Consider the following 19,381-nt stretch of genomic DNA (forward strand, 5'->3'; position numbering starts at 1 on the left):
GTGGGTCATGGTGGAGAGATCTGACAGAATGTGGTCCACTGGAGAAGGGAATGGCAAACCACTTCAGTATTCTTGCCTTGAGAACCCCATGAACAGTATGAAAAGGCAAAATGATAGGATACGGAAAGAGGAATTCCCCAGGTCGGTAGGTGCCCAATATGCTACTGGAGATCAGTGGAGAAATAACTCCAGAAAGAATGAAGGGATGGAGCCAAAGCAAAAAGAAAACCCAGCTGTGGATGTGAATGGTGATAGAAGCAAGGTCCGATGCTGTAAAGAGCAATATTGCATAGGAACCTGGAATGTCAGGTCCATGAATCAAGGCAAATTGGAAGTGGTCAAACAAGAGATGGCAAGAGTGAATGTTGACATTCTAGGAATCAGCGAACTGAAATGGACTGGAATGGGTGAATTTTACTCAGATGACCATTATATCTACTACTGCGGGCAGGAATCCCTCAGAAGAAATGGAGTAGCCATCATGGTCAACAAAAGAGTCCAAAATGCAGTACTTGGATGCAATCTCAAAAACGACAGAATGATCTCTGCTCGTGTCCAAGGCAAACCATTCAATATCACAGTAATCCAAGTCTATGCCCCAACCTGTAATGCTGGAAGTTGAACGGTTCTATGAAGACCTACAAGACCTTTTAGAACTAACACCCAAAAAAGATGTCCTTTTCATTATAGGGCACTGGAATGCAAAAGTAGGAAGTCAAGAAACACCTGGAGTAACAGGCAAATTTGGCCCTGGAATATGGAATGAAGCCGGGCAAAGACTAATAGAGTTTTGCCAAGAAAATTCACTGGTCATAACAAACACCCTCTTCCAACAACACAAGAGAAGACTCTACACATGGACATCACTGGATGGTCAACACTGAAATCAGATTGATTATATTCTTTGCAGCCAAAGATGGAGAAGCTCTATACAGTCAGCAACCAACAAGACCAGGAGCCGACTATGGCTCAGATCATGAACTCCTTATTGCCAAATTCAGACTTAAATTGAAGAAAGTAGAGAAAACCACTAGACCATACAGGTATGACCTAAATCAAATCCCTTATGATTATACAGTGGAAGTGAGAAATAGATTTAAGGGCCTAGATCTGATAGATAGAGTGACTGATGGGCTATGGAATGAGGTTCGTGACACTGTACAGGAGACAGGGATCAAGACCATTCCCATAGAAAAGAAATGCAAAAAAGCAAAATGGCTGTCTGGGGAGGCCTTACAAATAGCTGTGAAAAGAAGAGAGGCAAAAAGCAAAGGAGCAAAGGAAAGATATAAGCATCTGAATGCAGAGTTCCAAAGAATAGAAAGAAGAGATAAGAAAGCCTTCTTCAGCAATCAATGCAAAGAAATAGAGGAAAACAACAGAATGGGAAAGACTAGAGATCTCTTCAAGAAAATCAGAGATACCAATGGAACATTTCATGCAAAGATGGCCTCGATAAAGGACAGAAATGGTATGGACCTAACACAAGCAGAAGATATTAAGAAGAGACGGAAAGAATACACAGAAGAACTGTACAAAAAAGATCTTCATGACCCAGATAATCACAATGGTGTGATCACTGACCTAGAGCCAGACATCCTGGAATGTGAAGTCAAGTGGGCCTTAGAAAGCATCACTAGGAACAAAGCTAGTGGAGGTGATGGAATTCCAGTTGAGCTATTTCAAATCCTGAAAGATGATGCTGTGAAAGTGCTGCACTCAATATGCCAGCAAATTTGGAAAACTCAGCAGTGGCCACAGGACTGGAAGAGGTCAGTTTTCATTCAAATCCCAAAGAAAGGCAATGCCAAAGAATGCTCAAACTACCGCACAATTGCACTCATCTCACACGCTAGTAAAGTAATGCTCAAAATTCTCCAAGCCAGGCTTCAGCAATATGTGAACCATGAACTTCCTGATGTTCAAGCTAGTTTTAGAAAAGGAAGAGGAACCAGAGATCAAATTGCCAACATCTGCTGGATCACGGAAAAAGCAAGAGAGTTCCAGAAAAACATCTATTTCTGCTTTATTGACTATGCCAAAGCCTTTGACTGTGTGGATCACAATAAACTGTGAAAAATTCTGAAAGAGATGGGAATACCAGACCACCTGATCTGCCTCTTGAGAAATCTGTATGCAGGTCAGGAAGGAACAGTTAGAACTAGACATGGAACAACAGACTGGTTCCAAATAGGAAAAGGAGTCCGTCAAGGTTGTATATTGTCACCCCGCTTATTTAACTTATATGCAGAGAACATCATGAGAAACACTGGACTGGAAGACACACAAGCTGGAATCAAGATTGCAGGGAGAAATATCAATAACCTCTGATATGCAGATGACACCACCTTTATGGCAGAACGTGAAGAGGAACTCAAAAGCCTCTTGATGAAAGTGAAAGCGGAGAGTGAAAAAGTTGGCTTAAAGCTCAACATTCAGAAAACGAAGATCATGGCATCTGGTCCCATCACTTCATTGGAAATGGATGGGGAAACAGTGGAAACAGTGTCAGACTTTATTTTTCTGGGCTCCAAAATCACCACAGATGGTGAAGGCAGCCATGTAATTAAAAGATGCTTACTCCTTGGAAGGAAAGTTATGACCAACATAGATAGCATATTCAAAAGCAGAGACATTACTTTGCCAACAAAGGTTCGTCTAGTCGAGGCTATGGTTTTTCCTGTGGTCATGTATGGATGTGAGAGTTGGACTGTGAAGAAGGCTGAGCGCCAAAGAATTGATGCTTTTGAACTGTGGTGTGGAGAAGACTCTTGAGAGTCCCTTGGACTGCAAGGAGATCCAACCAGTCCATTCTGAAGGAGATCAGTCCTGGGATTTCTTTGGAAGGAATGATGCTAAAGCTGAAACTCCAGTACTTTGGCCACCTCATGCGAAGAGTTGACTCATTGGAAAAGACTCTGATGCTGGGAGGGATTGGGGGCAGGAGGAGAAGGGGATGACAGAGGATGAGATGGCTGGATGGCATCACTGACTTGATGGACGTGAGACTCAGTAGTCTCCAGGAGTTGGTGATGGACAGGGAGGCCTGGCATGCTGCGATTCATGGGGTCACAAAGAGTCAGACATGACTGAGCGACTGATCTGATCTGAATATTCCTTCATATGTTAGCACAGCAGCAGCTGGTTAAGTTTTACTGTGTACTTGCCCCCTTTACTCTGGTTGGGTATCACCACCATGGTGAGCCTGTTACTGATCCTGACAGGTACTGCTTGGGCATGACACATGGAGAAAAGGTTTAAAGCTACTGCTGCAGCTCTTGCCTTATTCCTACCCTCAAGATCTATGTTGCCCTAAGTGGTTCTGCAAGCCTGGCTCAAGCAGTGATTAATTTCTAACCATCCTCACTCTCTAGAAGTCTGGATGAATACATGGAAAAGATTCTAACACCTCTTAAAAACTGAAGAAGGGAAAGTCCTCCGTGACCCCCTAGATGTTCTTGTAGGGATAAGAAAAATGACTATTTTTATAGGCCAATATAGGCAATCATTGATTTTATTTTAGCATCTGTTTTCAGACATTACTACCTTTCACAAAGGCTATTTTTGACAATAGGAATGCATTATGATTCTGACACTATGAAAGAATCCAGGTTTCTCTGTGTTACAATAATGAGGCAGATGCCCCCTGACCACAGCTTGGTACCCCAGGTCCTTGGGAACAACTGCTGTTGCTGCTGCTGCTAAGTCGCTTCAGTCGTGTCCAACTCTGTGCGACCCCATAGACGGCAGCCCACCAGGCTCCCCCGTCCCTGGGATTCTCCAGGCAAGAACACTGGAGTGGGTTGCCATTTCCTTCTCCAATGCATGAAAGTGAAAAGTGAAAGTGAAGTCGCTCAGTCGTGTCCGACTCTTCGCAACCCCATGGACTGCAGCCCACCAGACTCCTCCGCCATGGGATTTTCCAGGCAAGAGGACTGGAGTGGGGTGCCATCACCTTCTCCGTGGGAACACGTAGTGGTAAACAATTCTGCAGAAAGTCATCTTCATAATGCTGCTTCAAGGTAGAATTACAACATAAGAAAACTACCATAGCTTCGATCCACTCTGAAAAGAGTGAAATTTGTAGTAAAATATTAATAGCCATATCTTCTTTTTAGTATAAATTGGTTATAATTGCAGTGTATTGTGTAGTGAGAGCATATTTAAAGGATCAGAAATGATGTGACGTATCTCACATTAGCTATTACTTAATGACATTTTAAAGACTAGACGAGGACAGTAGAAAAGGAAATTTGAATGATACCCCTCAAAATGGTAATAATTTTAACACAAGAATATATAGGGAAATACTCTTATTACCTGCTTTATTCCACAGTATTCAGCAATACTGCTGATGAGTTCTGACATTGCCTGAACTTCGTGAGATTTTTTCAAATTCATAAACTCATCAAGTTTCACATTCTCATCTGAACAAAAATAAAACAAAATTAACATACTGCTACTAAAGAAATAAAATGTGGTAAGAAGCATCAGTTGATGATCATGTTTTCTGTAATTAAATATGAAAATAATACAGAGATCCTATTGTGGTTTCTATATGATAGATATCTACTAGTTTAGCTATTAGGAATCAAATTTGAATTAAAAAAATGAAAAAGACTCATATAACATTATTAAAAATGTTCCCTGAAATAGAAAACAATTAACTACAAAGGGAAAGACTGATAACTAGTCTACAATGAAGGAAAAAAAATGCGGAGATTTATAACTAAGTTGTTTGTTTAATATAGTGCATAAGAAAATCAATTCATTTAGAACAGGTAAGTCTACCAGGGCTCATGATACAAGGTCTAACAAATTAAGAACATGTTGGAAATATAGACATATATGAATAGTGTATTACTTCTAAATGCCTAAAAAACATAGACACACACACACAAACACACCTACCAGTTTTCTGTTTTTGATTTCCATGAAGGGCCACAAGAAGTTGATCAAAAGAAGTACATATCCCCAAGTTTTGTACAGAATAATACTTTGCAGCCAGAGCAAACGCTTCCACATTCACCAGCTTCTGGGAAGTTTCACAAAATATTTTTGGAAAATCAGTAACATCTAAAAAAATCAAGATAAAAAGAGAAATGTTGGCAACAAAATAAGTAATTACTAGCTAATTGGTTGGAGATTTTAAAAACAATCAATGAAAAACGAATATTGTATATTAGTGCATATATATGGAATCTAGAAAGATGGTACTGATGAACCTACTTGCCGGGCAGCAATGGAAATGCAGACAGAAAACAGACTTGGGGACACAGGGGCAGGGGAAGGAGAGGGTGGGACAAATGGAGAGAGTAGCATGAAAACACATACTTTACCATATGTAAAACAGATGCCCAGTGAGAATCTGCTGTATGACTCAGGAAACTCAAACTGGGGCTCTTTAAAAACCTAGAGGGCTGGGAAGGGGTAATAGGCAGGAGGAAGGGACATATGCATGTTGCTGTTGTTTAGTCACTCAGTTGTGTTCGACTACATTACTTTGCCAACAAAGGTTTGTCTAGTCAAGGCTATGGTTTTTCCTGTGGTCATGTATGAATGTGAGAGTTGGACTGTGAAGAAGGCTGAGCGCCGAAGAATTGATGCTTTTGAACTGTGGTGTGGAGAAGACTCTTGAGAGTCCCTTGGACTGCAAGGAGATCCAACCAGTCCATTCTGAAGGAGATCAGCCCTGGGATTTCTTTGGAAGGACTGATGCTAAAGCTGAAACTCCAGTACTTTGGCCACCTCATGCGAAGAGTTGACTCATTGGAAAAGACTGATGCTGGGAGGGATTGGGGGCAGGAGGAGAAGGGGACGACAGAGGATGAGATGGCTGGATGGCATCACTGACTCGATGGACGTGAGTCTGAGTGAACTCCGGGAGTTGGTGATGGACAGGGAGGCCTGGCGTGCTGCGATTCATGGGGTCGCAAAGAGTTGGACATGACTGAGCGACTGATCTGATCTGATCTGACGCTACCCCATGGACTGTAGCACACCAGGCTTCCCAGTCCTTCACCATCTTCCGGAGCTTGCTCAAACTCATGTCCATTCAGTCGGTGATGCCATCCAAACATCTTGTCCTGTGTCATCTCCTTCTCTTCTTGCCTTCAATCTTCTTCAGCATCAGGGTCTTTTCTAATGAGTCAGCTCTTCACACCAGGTGGCCAAAGTATTGGCACTTCAGCATCAGTATCAGCATCCGTCCTTTCAGTGAATATTGAGGGTTGATTTCCTTTAGGATGGACTGGTTGGATCTCCTTGCAGTCCAAGGGATTCTCAAGAGTCTTCTCCAACACCACAGTTCAAAAACATCACTTCTTCAGCTCAGCCTTCCTTATGGTCCAACTCTAACATCTGTACATGACTACTGGAAAAACCATAGCTTTGACTAGACGGACCTTTGCTGCAAAGAAATGTCTCTGATCCTTAATATGCTGTCTAGGTTTGCACAGCTTTTCTTCCAAGGAGCAAGCGTCTTTTAATTTCATGACTGTAGTCCTGTCCACAGTGATTTTGGAGCCTAGAAAAGTCTCTCACTGTTTCCATTGTTTCCCGATCTATTTGCCATAAAGTCATGGGACTGGATGCCATGATCTTCGTTTTTTGAATGTTGAGTTTCAAGCCAGCTTTTTCACTCTCTTCTTTCACCTTCATCATGAGGCTCTTTAGTTTCTCTTTGCTTTCTGCCATAAAGGTGGCATCATCAAATATGCGAGGCTATTGATATTTCTTCCGCCAATCTTGATCCCAGCTTGTGCTTCATCCAGCCTGGCATTTTGCATGATGTACTCCGCATATAACTTAAATAAGCAGGGTGACAATATGCAGCCTTGACGTACTCCTTTCCCAGTTTTGAATCAGTCTGTTGTTCAAAGTCAGGTTCTAACTGTCGCTTCTTGTCCTGCATACAGGTTTCTTAGGAGGCAGGTGGTCTGGTATTTCCATCTATTTAAGAATTTTCCACAGTTTGTTGAGATCCACAGTCAAAGGCTTTAGCATAGTCAATGAAGCAGAGGTAGATGTTTTTCTGGAATTATTTTGCTTTTTCTCTGATCCAATGGATGTTGGTAATTTGATCTCTGGTTCCTCTGCCTTTTCTAAATCCAGCTTGAACATCTGGAAGTTCATGGTTCACATACTTTTGAAGCCTAGTTTGAAGGATTTTGAGCATTACTTTGCTAGCGTGTGAGATGAGTGCAATTGTGCAGTAGTATGAACATTCCTTGGTGTTGCTCTTTTTTGGGATTGGAATGAAAATTGACCTTTTCCAGTCCTGTGGCCACTGCTTAGTTTTCCAAATTTGCTGGCATATTGAGTGCAGCACTTTAAAGCATCATCTTTTAGGATTTGAAATAGCTCAACTGCAATTCCATTACCTCCACTAGCTTTGTTCGTAGTGGTGCTCTCTAAGGCCCACTTGACTTTGCACTCCTGGATGTCTGGGTCTAGGTGAGTGATCACACCATTATGTTTATCCTGGTATTAAGATCTTTTTCATATAGCTCTTCTGTGTATTGTTGTCATCTCTTCTTAATACCCTCTGCTTCTGTAGGTCCATACCATTTCTGTCCTTTATTGAGCCCATCTTTGCATGAAATGTTCCCTTGGTATCTCTAATTTTCTTTAAGAGATCCCTAATCTTTCCCATTCTATTGTTTTCCTCTACTTCTTTGCATTGATCATTTAGGACAGCTTTCTTATCTCTCCTTGCTATTCTTTGGAACTCTGCATTCAGATAGATATATCTTTCCCTTTCTCCTTTGCCTTTTGCTTCTTGTCTCTTCTCAGCTATTTGTAAGGCCTTCTCAGACAACCATTTTGCTTTTTTGCATTTCTTTTTCTTGAGGATTGTTTTGATCACCACCTCCTGAACAAAGTCACGAACCTCTGTCCATAGTTCTTCAGGCACTCTGTCTACCAGATCTAATTCCTTGAATCTATTTGTCACTTTCACTGTATAATCATAAGGGATCTGATTTAGGTCATACCTGAATGGTGCAGTGGTTTTCCCTACTTTCTTCAATCTAAGTCTGAATTTTGCAATAAGGAGTTCATGATCTGAGCCTCAGTCAGCCCCTGGTCTTGTTCTTGCTGACTGTATAGAGCTTCTCCATTTATATCTATGGCTAATTCATGTTGATGTATGACAGAAACCAACACAATACTGTAAAGCAATTATCCTTTCATTAAAAACAAATTTTTAAAAACTATAAAAAAATGAAAAACATTGATCTTACAACAAATTACATTTTCATTTTGGTGTGAGTTTTGAAAATATCACTAATGGTTCCATTATATTTATTATTTAAACTATTAGCTATTTATTTGTAGCAGCTAGTTTTCTCATAATACACTATACAAGTATATACTTAGATTCCACATATAATTTGGTATTTTTGTTGTTGATCTTTCAAAAACCAAGAAAAGAAAGAAGGAAAGAAAAACATTTAAAACCATGCTAAACTGAAATATGGTCCTTCAATTTATGAATGATCCTGGCTGACATACAACCATATATTTAAAGAAGGTCAGTCCATCCAATGCTGTTACACTCTGTCCACACTGCAGGTGGAACAACAGCAATATTTTCAATGGTGAAAGTGAAAGTTGCTCAGTCACGTCTGACTCCTGTGACCCCGTGGACTATACAGTCCATGGAGTTCTCCAGGCCAGAATACTGGAGTTGGTAGCCTTTCCCTTCTTCAGGGGATCTTCCCAAGCCAGGGATTGAACCCAGGTCTTCCTCATTGTGGGCGGATTCTTTACCAGCTGAGCCACAAGGGAAGCCCAAGAATACCGGAATGGGTAGCCTATCCCTTTCCAGCAGAACTTTCCTACCCAGGAATCAAACCGGGGTCTCCTGTATTGCAGGCAGATTCTTTACCAATTGAACTATCAAAGAAGCCCTTTAATGGTATAAATGTTATTATAAAAAAGTCCCTGCACCCTGATTCACTGGACCATGTAGACCTATGAGTGGTGTTTTTGTATGTGTGTGCAAGTGTGTTTGTTCAATAAACTCTCAATATAGCTCTAAAATTAATCAGGTTATGATTATGTGATTATGTAAAAACTGTTCATTTTCTTCCAATGTCAGTTTAGAGCAGACGTTGTCTAAACTTCATATAGAAACTACTGATAGCTGCCCAGTGCTTTCACAGAGCAAACCACCACTCTTTAAACACCCCATGTCCCTCTCTGTGTGAGGATCATACACCCTATTGAACTCAGATGTGGCTGCATTTCACCAAGGTGAATGAACTATGCCATTTTCAGGCAGAAGTTTTAAAAACATCAAAAGATTCACTACACTTTCTTTGCCTAGAACTGTAATTGTAAAGACATGTCAAAATAGAACCTCCCTCAATCTGAGTCCCCAAGAGATGACAAGAAAGACATCGCTGCTGTCAAACTACAAGGAACATGCAGTCAGTATACATGAAAAATAAACATCATTGTTTTCAGTCACTGAGTCTTTAGGTTTATTACTACAGCATAATCTTGCCTATTCCAATGAACACACATAATATAGATTTGCTCTTTATTTGTTCAGTTTCATTTGTCTATAGCCACTTTTAATGCATGTTAATTTATTTATCAAGGTTTTTTCAAAAAAAAGCACTCTGATTTGTAGGCAGTAGCTCAAACAAACTCTTTTTGTTGGAATAGTTCATTTTCAAGTCCATTTACCAAAAAAATATTTTTAATAATCAAAAAATACATCTAGTGGTTAAATAAGATATTTAAAGTGATCACTTTGCAAAAGCATGGTGCAATTTAGGGAACAACTTAGGTTCTACCAGACAAACCGCAATATATGCTATGAAATTTTTTCTAGCATTGATGATCCTCCAAAGTTACCTATGAAATTATAAAAACCTATTTAAACATGAAAAGCAATGATGCTTCCTGGCAAAAATTAAAAGCAAGAAAACTGATGAGGGTTTACAGAATGCTAACTAAAAACTACATGTTTAAGACAGTACTGTTTGAAAGTTAATATCTATAAGTCAATAGTATTACTAGCAATATTTGCTAAATTAACAAGAAAATTAGCAGAGATGTATAACCTCCATTTCTGAATCAATTAAGTAGAAATTTAAACTATAAGATTACTACAAGTTTATTTTAAATACATTTTGTATATTATATAAAGTTCTTTGGACATTTTACAAACTGAATTAACTAATGCAGCCAAAAGTAATAAAACCTACATCACAATATTTAGGCATGATACAGTGGGGAAAACTCAGTCAACTATTAAGTGAGTCTCAGTTTTAAGGGCAGTCTCAACATCCCTACGTACCAGGGCTACAAATTCTTAGAGTGTGATAGAAATAAGAGCATTAAATCTCAGAGTGCAGAGGGACTATTAAAGTAGTCAGTTATTGGACAAGGTTGCCAACAGAAAGAAATGTGATGTTTCTGTTGGAAAAGTAAATGTTCACAGCAATTTAACTACTGAATCAATCCTACTGAAAATATATGAAAAAATTCCCATCCAAGTCAAATTAATCCCATTAATTTGTTTTTAATTATAGGCCTCTTAGTAATTTCAGAAATTTGGAGATCCAAATCGCAAAGATACTAAATTTTTATTAATTTACTTATATAAAAAAGATAGTGTTCTGATTCAGTCCTGTTGTTTGAGGCTATACCAGTTTATTCAGATAATCTATAAATCTGTGAAAAAAATTTTTTGAGTTACGAAAATAAAGCTTTTGTGACTTTGTTTTCAAATGATCCAACCTGTAACTTCCATTATTTAAGATGTTTAGAGATTTGGAGAAAGAGAGGTGTCAGTGGTTACCTTCACTGCTATTCCTGAAACAGTAAGTTCCGTTGGGATGGAAATGGTGTCTGCAGTCTGCATAGTGCATTCCCAGATACCTGTATATCGAGCTTGGGTTTGGCAACTAGCAGAACAGAAACCACAGTGTTACTCAACTTATTATTTAATTAATTCTTGATTAGTTAAACTTTGTACCCAGGAAAAGCTTCATTTTTAAATTTGATGCCCGTTGCACCTGCATATTATGTGGCTTGATTACTTTGCCAATATCTCCCTCTACTGGAATTATCTGCTCTGCTTTATTACATGCTGTATTTTTATCTACTCTTATTTTTCTGTCCACCCACAGAAGTTTCTTACAAGACAGAATAGACACAAGTTTCTTACAAGACTTGGGCATGAGGGAGCAAAAACAGGAAAGAGGCAAGGGAGAAGTTAATTCTATTAAATATGAGATCAGGATATCTCTGAGTACTTTTTTTTACAGTAGAGATGAATGTACAAGGAAAGAAAGGTTATACATACACGTGTTGGATTATGAAAATCTCAAAGTAGAGAAATAAATAATAATGTTTCAAAGCTAGAAATAAAATACAATCAATGAATATATACTTTTAATATAAATAAAATTTCAAAACTAAATGTCTGATGTTTTACTAGACTATTACCTAGCACTTTAAGGAGGACAGAGTTAGGATTCACAATTATCTCATCACTATTACTGCTAACATTTATTGTACATATACTACCTCCTAGGCGCTATGCCAAACAATTGATATTTAATGGAAAAGACTTATCAGCTAGTTATATTGTGCTCCTATCCACACTTACAGAGGAAGAAATCAACACTTAGAGGGGCTGCAATTTAGCCAGGTTCCCACAAACACTAAGTAGCAAGGCACGTGGGCCAAGGCTGTGTTCCCACATTCAATCAACATGCCACAGCGGTGAGTTGGGTGGACAAGAAACAAAATCAGGAAAGACACCATTTAAAAAAGTTCCAGGCAGATCTGTCAGAATAAGTTAACAAGAATTCTCTCTGGCAGAGATCAATAATGGTAATATCTTAAGATAGGTTCAAACTCATTTCATCTTCTTAATCATTTCACTGTCCTCACTCCCCCCAACAGCTTCCTCTTTACCACAAGTGATTTCAAGATTGAGAAATTAAAGAGTAATTTCTATATATAAAACAACTGATAAGTCCCTGAAAAGTAAACATTTTTATGATGCTGTTGTGATTTTCTGTTTGTGGAAACTAAGCACCCCACTGTTTCACGCCTAGGTGGAAAGCTGTAACACCTTGCACGCAGCAGGTACTCCGTAAGTAGGGAATGAATGAATGGATGGATGCAAGCAATTCCTCAGTGCATTTACTACTGTGGCACCACCAGGCACTGGGAGAAGCAAATTCTAAGATTCTGTGGTAGCAGTCATCACTGAGGCCACTATGAGGACTGCAAGAGTACTGCCGAGCCTGTTGGAAGAGCATAAATCCTCATCTCAGCCCTGATGTTCACAATCGCAAGGGGAGACAAAAGTGATTTAGAACATTTAGAAGGTGAGGTGAGATAAAATGCAGCTATGTGCTAAATTCTGACGTTTACCTGTGTTATAAGGGTTAGGGCAAAGGTCACGACTGTTATAATCACTCAGCCTGAAAATTTCCTATGGTCCAGTTTCAGGCGGAGAAGGCAATGGCACCCCTACTCCAGTACTCTTGCCTGGAAAATCCCATGGATGGAGGGGCCTGGTGGGCTGCAGTCCATGGGGTCGCTAGGAGTCGGACACGACTGAGCGACTTCACTTTATTTTTTCACTTTCATGCATTGGAGAAGGAAATGGCAACCCACTCCAGTGTTCTAGCCTGGAGAATCCCAGGGACGGGGGAGCCTGGTGGGCTGCCGTCTATGGGGTGGCACAGAGTCGGACACGACTGAAGCGACTTAACAGCAGTAGCAGCAGCAGAGTTTCAGGAAGACATCAACAGTGCCCTCTTATTACAATAGAAATGTTAGGGACTCACTGCTACATAATGACCTACAGATGTCTCCAATTCAAAAGGCCCCAAGCTGAAATGAACCTTCTTATGCTCACCAAAACTTTCCCTCCTCCTATTTCCTCTCCTGTTTAACACTGGCATCAGTCACCCAGTGCTGACATTAAAAATCTTTACATCATCTTCCATGCTCCTTGTTCCCTCAATCCACATATCCAGTTACCCATTAATCCTAATGGAACAATGTCTTGCATTTGGAACTGCCCCCCCTTAACCTGCCCATCACTGCCACGTTCAGACTCTATTAACACCATCACTGTTACCGAAATAGTCAATTTTTTTTTTTTCCTTAGCAATAAAACTTCCAAAGCACAATGCTCAGTAAGTGTTGGTTGAGATGAATTTTACATGTTTCCTAAAATGGAAATGTAAAGTTGATGCAAGTTTAATTACACATTTGAAAGCATTTCCACAAGAGTTGACTTTAGGCTTCAATCTTTTATACTTGTTTACCAGACTTCAATCAAAAGTTAAACCTGTCTTGCTGAAGTATGAAAATTAAACATGGGGTATATTAAATTTTATGAATGCATAAATATATCCATAACCCTATAATCTATATAAGGCAGAAACAGAATATATACTGTGGCCTTTAAAAAAAAATCAATATATGTTACTCAATTATGTGCTAGGAAACTTTTTACAAAAGCTTCAGCATAATTTATGGTTGCATATAAAATGAAAAAAATGTTACCTTAAGACTAAACCATGCTCTTAGAAAGAATGATATAATTAACAAGAAATTGATATGCATATCCTTACTGTGCCAACAGTACATCACAATGAATGTATAAAGTACATGGAACAATTTCAAAAGCATTTTTACATTTAATTTTTTTTTAATTTTATTTTATTTAACTTTACAATATTGTATTGGTTTTGCCATATATCAAAATGAATCTGCCACAGGTATACATGTGTTCCCCATCCTGAACCCTCCTCCCTCCTCCCTCCCCATACCATTCCTCTGGGTCGTCCCAGTGCACTAGCCCCAAGCATCCAGTATTGTGCATCGAACCTGGACTGGCAACGCGTTTCATATATGATATTGTACATATTTCAATGCACAACTAAGAATATCAGTTTTTACTCTAATATTTCTTAGAGTAAATACACAGTATTTAATAGACCATTTTCATAGTTTAATTTGAAGGAAATAAAAACAGCTTACAAAACAACGGCAGTTTAGGAAACTGATTTAGTATATAAAAAATAAATAAAAATAAATCTTTCAAGATGTCACATGGGATGTGCTTACTCAGGCCTTCCTCTTTTTTTCTCCTCTGATACCATTTTCCCTCAGATATTTTCCTTCAAGTCTTTGTTCAAATGTCACCATTTCAGTGAAAACGTCTCTGACAACCCTATTTAAACCTGCAACTTCTCCCAGCTCTCATTCCTCACTGATCTTCATCAGTGTTTTATAGTACTTATCATCATTTGACATAGCTATATGCCAAAGGACACAGATCTTTGTTCATTGCTGTGTCCTGAGGAAACCTTGAATGATTTCCTACCACAGTGGGCACTCAATGACTAGAATGGGTACACGAATAAGCAAGAACTAGGTGTGAATTCTGGTTCTCAGACTGTCTCTCCCTCTGTGGCCATGAGTAATCTATTTATCCGTTATAAGACTTGATACCTGCATCTATAAAATGGGGGCAAATATCTATTTTACAATATTTTAAGGAACACATGCATACATAAGCACATACGTGTGTGTGTGTGTGCTCAGGGACTCAGTCCCTTTGTGGCCCCATGAGCCCTGCCAGGCTCTCCTGTCCATGGGATTTTCCCAGCAAGAAAATGGAGGTTGCTATTTCCTCCTCCAGGTTATCTTCCCAACCCAGGGATCAAACCCATGTCTCCTGCATTAGCAGGCGGATTCTTCACCACTGAGCCATCAGGGAATCATAAGCACGTGTACAAATATGAGAATATTCACAAATACACATACACTTGGAGAAGGAAATGGCAACCCACTCCAGTATTCTCGCCTAGAGAATCCCATGGACAGAGGAGCCTGGCACGTTACAGTTCACAGGATTGCAAGAGTCGGACACGACTTAGTGACTAAACCACCACACCAGACATATACTTACATGTATATATGTATTTGTGTACATATACACTCATCCAAAAACAGAGTCTAGAACACAGTAGACAACTCCTAAACCACTACATCCAAACGAAGTAACTGAGCCTCCTAACATGACACTTGGGACTTTGTTAGAAAAATATGGGATAGAAAATACTCAAACATTAGGCCAAGTACTATATAGGCTACTAGAGAAGAACTTGAAACAATGACCAATACAGTTTCTAAATACAAGGTCTGCTGGGAAAAAGGACGTTTGGATTCTAGAAGTTGGATGCAAGTCCTCAATCATTAGGATGAAAACATAAGTAAAGACAGGTAAGCTGCAATTTGAGACACAAGTCTAAGAGCTGGCACTGGGTTTTGTAGTATACGTAGGATGAAAGAAAGAACTTTGCAGTACATGGCAGCCCACGGTCAGCAGTGGGCACCATGTCCTAGAATCAGCTTGAAAGCTCAGGAGAGAATATTATTACCAATGACACGTTTTACTGATTTTGGTATGAAATTCGGTAGCTAGGTTATAATCCTGACCATGCCTCAGAGACCTAACATAGAGCTCATTTACTTTACTATAATGCTTTAATTTCCTTTATCAGAAGTCTCTCTTTTCAGAAAATAACCAAAATCAAGAGACAGATGACGAGAAATTCTACAACTTCAAACTCCATTTAAAATTAGAAGCACTGAGGGGTAAATAAAATGTTTGTAAATATTTTCTGAAAAATAAATTCAATTTAAAAAGTCAAATATGATTTTGTTAGTAAAATACAAAATAAATTCTAGATTCTAAAACTTTGAAAACTGCTTGATAGTTGTAAAGAATGCTTTAAAAGTGAACCCTTACTGCAGTAAGTGCTAAAATCAATTTCTTGGTTCTTCTCTTGTTTCTACCACAGACATCTCATTTCCTATTTCAGGTGTTGTTTTCTGAACACCACTGTAAGCTCCACTGCCCCACAATACCTCAAGGATGGCAGTATCTTAGTAATTAACACTGCTATTGATCTCTTACTGAGAAGACCAATATTTCCTTTCTATACACACATTGACATGGGCCTAGACTTCCAGGCTTTCAAGAATAAAAAAAAGACTTTCCAGTTTGTTTATTATTGAGGCAAGAAAAATAAAGGACTTTTTGTCCCAAGTAAACAGTAATTGTAAATATAATTGCTAGTAAGAAATTTCTAGAGAGTAAGTCACACCTCTCCCTTAAAATTGTACTTTTCTCTATTGTATATTTCATTAACTTGAGTTTAATTTTATCTGCTATTCTTATTCTAAATTACATTACCTCCATTTCAACATTAGCACAAAATAAATGGGTATCTATTCTACTATTTCTTAACTGAATACAGTTATAATCATTTGCCCAGCAAAAAGAATGTGCAAAAGGAATTTCCATTAAATATACACTTTCTCTATCTAGTTCCTACCATAACTCCAGCAGATCTTGCTCTTTACTTAATTCTTGTAAATGAAATGTATAATTCATAAAAAAAAAAAAAAAGATCAATTTTATTCTTTAGGGGCCATTATTCAAGGCGGTTGCAGAATAGAGAATAAGCAAAAAAATGCCCACCTAACTTGACATTTACATTCACCATTCTGATTTTAATCATCAAGTAAGAGGAAGAATTTGGTTTCAGTAATTGTCACTGGTGTTGCCTAAAGATACTGGTCAGATATTCTGCAGTTATATCTGAAATACAGTTCCCCTCATGTGAGAAGTTTCAGAACTTCATAAAGATTAGTGAAAGAAAATTCTGGAAATATACATCATAATAAGGAACAAAAAGTGACAAGGAAAAAAGAATGAGTACAAGTGCTGGTCTAAATCAAGATGAAGTCACAAAGTTTTATAATACTGAAAATGCTTTCAACCAGTGGTCCCTATCCTGAGGTCTAAGAGCTACAGAAGCTTACGAATCACCTAAAGCCGTCTGTAAAGTGTTACGTCTGTTTGTGAGCATATATGCCTTTTTCCTAAGGAAGAGGTACTATAGCATTCATGTGAATTAGCCTTTTAATGGGCTCTGTGACCTAAGAGATTAAGAATCACTATCTTTTACTGTTTCCTCACCTTTTACTTTGCCCAATGTTAATACTATAACAGACAATTCAACTAAGTACTTTTCCTCTGGCTTCTCGAGATCATTTTAAATACTTAAAACAACCTAAAATTATTCTTTTATTCACTGATAGAGCTATTAATTCTTAATACAAATTTCACAGTTTTAAAATTAATCCAACCCTGAAAAGATAATCCCTTTCTTTTCAGTATTTCTAGTATTAAACAGATCTTTTCTTATTGTTGATGGTCTAAGTTACTAGTCTTGAGTTTTTTAGATAATACCCATCTAACAAAAAAACATAAATAATATGAGCTACCAAAACATACAGGTCAGTCTGTTTCATTTGACAAAATATATGTTAATCACACTAAATAGTTTTAATTTGCACAATCTAAATTTCAATTTCTAATGAAGGTAAGGTAGATAACTTTTTGCGTAATTCCAGAGATAACCTAAATGACACATATGACCACCTAATCCAAAAGAATGAAGCACATATTTTCTTTTTGACTAAAAATATAAATTAAAAAAAATTCACACACTAGGTGAACAAGAAGAAAGAAAGGAAGAGTGAAAAAAAAAAAGCAGAAATAGAAATAAATTACACTGTTAAAGTTTGTGAGGTTAAAAATGACCCTCCCAATCAAAAAAAAAATATTTTAAGATAATAACAAAATTATACTTCCAAATATCTTTTTTTCATATATTGGAGTATAAAGGTGATTTACATTATTAAATCTGTCTTTGGTAGAAAATATTATGAAGTATTAAAGAGCATGAAAAGTTTATAAATGGAGCTTTGTAGACAAAAGGATAGATTCACTGTATTTAGATAACACCTTCATAATCAACAGAGTAGTCACCTAAGAATAATAATTTTTGAGAAATACTTGTTGATAAAGATAGAGCCATGTATGGTGAAATTCTGCACAAACTGTACAAATACTGTCATTTTTTAAATTAAAAAAATAGTTGTCATGGAAGATTACTTCAATTGTCATTAAAATAACATAAAAATTCCTAAGAAACACACAGAAAAGAATAAAACAACAAATGATAAACAGCTTGACATGTGAGGGGCATGGAGGGGAAGGGAAGAATTAGAATTTTATTGTGGAGAATTAGAAAATTAATCTGTGAAACAATACAAAAACTCAAATACTTACAGCAGGATGCTTAACATTTCAAATATAAACAATGTTGAAAAATCTATTTAGAGAATGAAATCAACTACTTTTGGATAAAAGCAGTCTCACATAGTTGGAAATTTAATTTTTTAAAAAAACCTTAAAGATTGAAAAGCATTTTCTTGGGCAGTGCTCAGACTGCAGATTTTCACATATCACTTAATCTAGAAAGAATATAATAATTCTCTGACCACATCAAATAGGAAGAAAGTAGAATAAAATTCTGCAAAAGAAAGGAATATTTCATTCATCTTCCCATTTGTTTTGTACAAGTACTATGTCTTTTACCTTCCTTATTGGAACGTGAATTTGTGAAGACAGATTATGCCTTCTACATCTTCGTATTCACCCATAACACCTAGCACAGTGTTAAGTCTAAGAAGATGCTTAGACTAACACTTAGAAGTAGAGGGAAGCCTGGCAAGCTGCAGTCCATGGGGTCGCAAAGAGTCAGACGTGACTGAGCCACTGAACAACAAACAAGAAGATGCTAAGTAATGTTTGCAAAAATAAATTAGGTTATAAAAATAGTCAGGCACCCAGAGGTCATCAGGTTTAGAGAGAGTCCTTAAGAACTATTCTTAAGTCTATCAATGACCACAGCACGTTCTGAAGAATACTGATCCTGCAGAGGTCAGAGAAGAGAGGCTCCAGGACTGCCCACCCCTTCCTCTCAAATATCAATAGAATTAAATTCGCTTTAGTCACTTCTGGGTCTTTGTAGCCCAGAGCAGTGATAATTTATACTACTCAAATAAAACATGGGAGCTAATTCTAAAAATCTAAGGTGGTATGTGAATGGTTGGGGTCAATGAATGTGAATCCTTAAATATCTCTATTTGGGTGACCTCAAACACAATATATCTAGAACTGAATGCATTATTTCCCCAACCAGCTCCCTCAGCTGATTTACCTAATTTTGCTAATGGTACCATTCATTATTATTCAAGATATTCCCACAATCAATCTCTTAAAATTAGCTTTGATTTCCCCATTTCTTTGAACCATATATAAAAAAGAGTCACCTTTTTTTAAAGAGTGACTAAAAAAGCGTGACTGAAAAAGAGTCACCAAAAAAGACTCAGGCCTTCATTATGATCATGGCTTTAACAAGAGGAACTAATAAAATCTGGGGGTAAAAACTCTGTCATTATATTTTGT

At 37.9% G+C, this 19,381-nt stretch overlaps 1 protein-coding gene across 4 annotated transcripts in view; it reads right to left on the bottom strand.

The window, feature by feature from the left end:
- The window catches only part of METTL25 (methyltransferase like 25), a 113,408-nt gene that overhangs the window by 82,980 nt on the left and 11,047 nt on the right, over positions 1-19,381 (bottom strand). For 3 of the 4 annotated variants that reach the window (XM_055586808.1, XM_055586799.1, XM_055586825.1), the window contains exons 2-3: positions 4,912-5,076; positions 4,321-4,427 (exon numbers count right to left, since the gene is read on the bottom strand). In XM_055586808.1, coding sequence (XP_055442783.1) covers positions 4,321-4,427; positions 4,912-5,076 — 272 coding nt within the window. Of the gene's footprint in view, positions 1-4,320; positions 4,428-4,911; positions 5,077-10,816; positions 11,133-19,381 lie in introns of those variants that run through there. The other variant, XM_055586817.1, reaches the window with a different exon arrangement.

This window comes from Bubalus kerabau, chromosome 1 (assembly GCF_029407905.1).
Source record: "Bubalus kerabau isolate K-KA32 ecotype Philippines breed swamp buffalo chromosome 1, PCC_UOA_SB_1v2, whole genome shotgun sequence".
In the NCBI taxonomy this organism is placed as follows: Eukaryota; Metazoa; Chordata; class Mammalia; order Artiodactyla; family Bovidae; genus Bubalus; species Bubalus kerabau.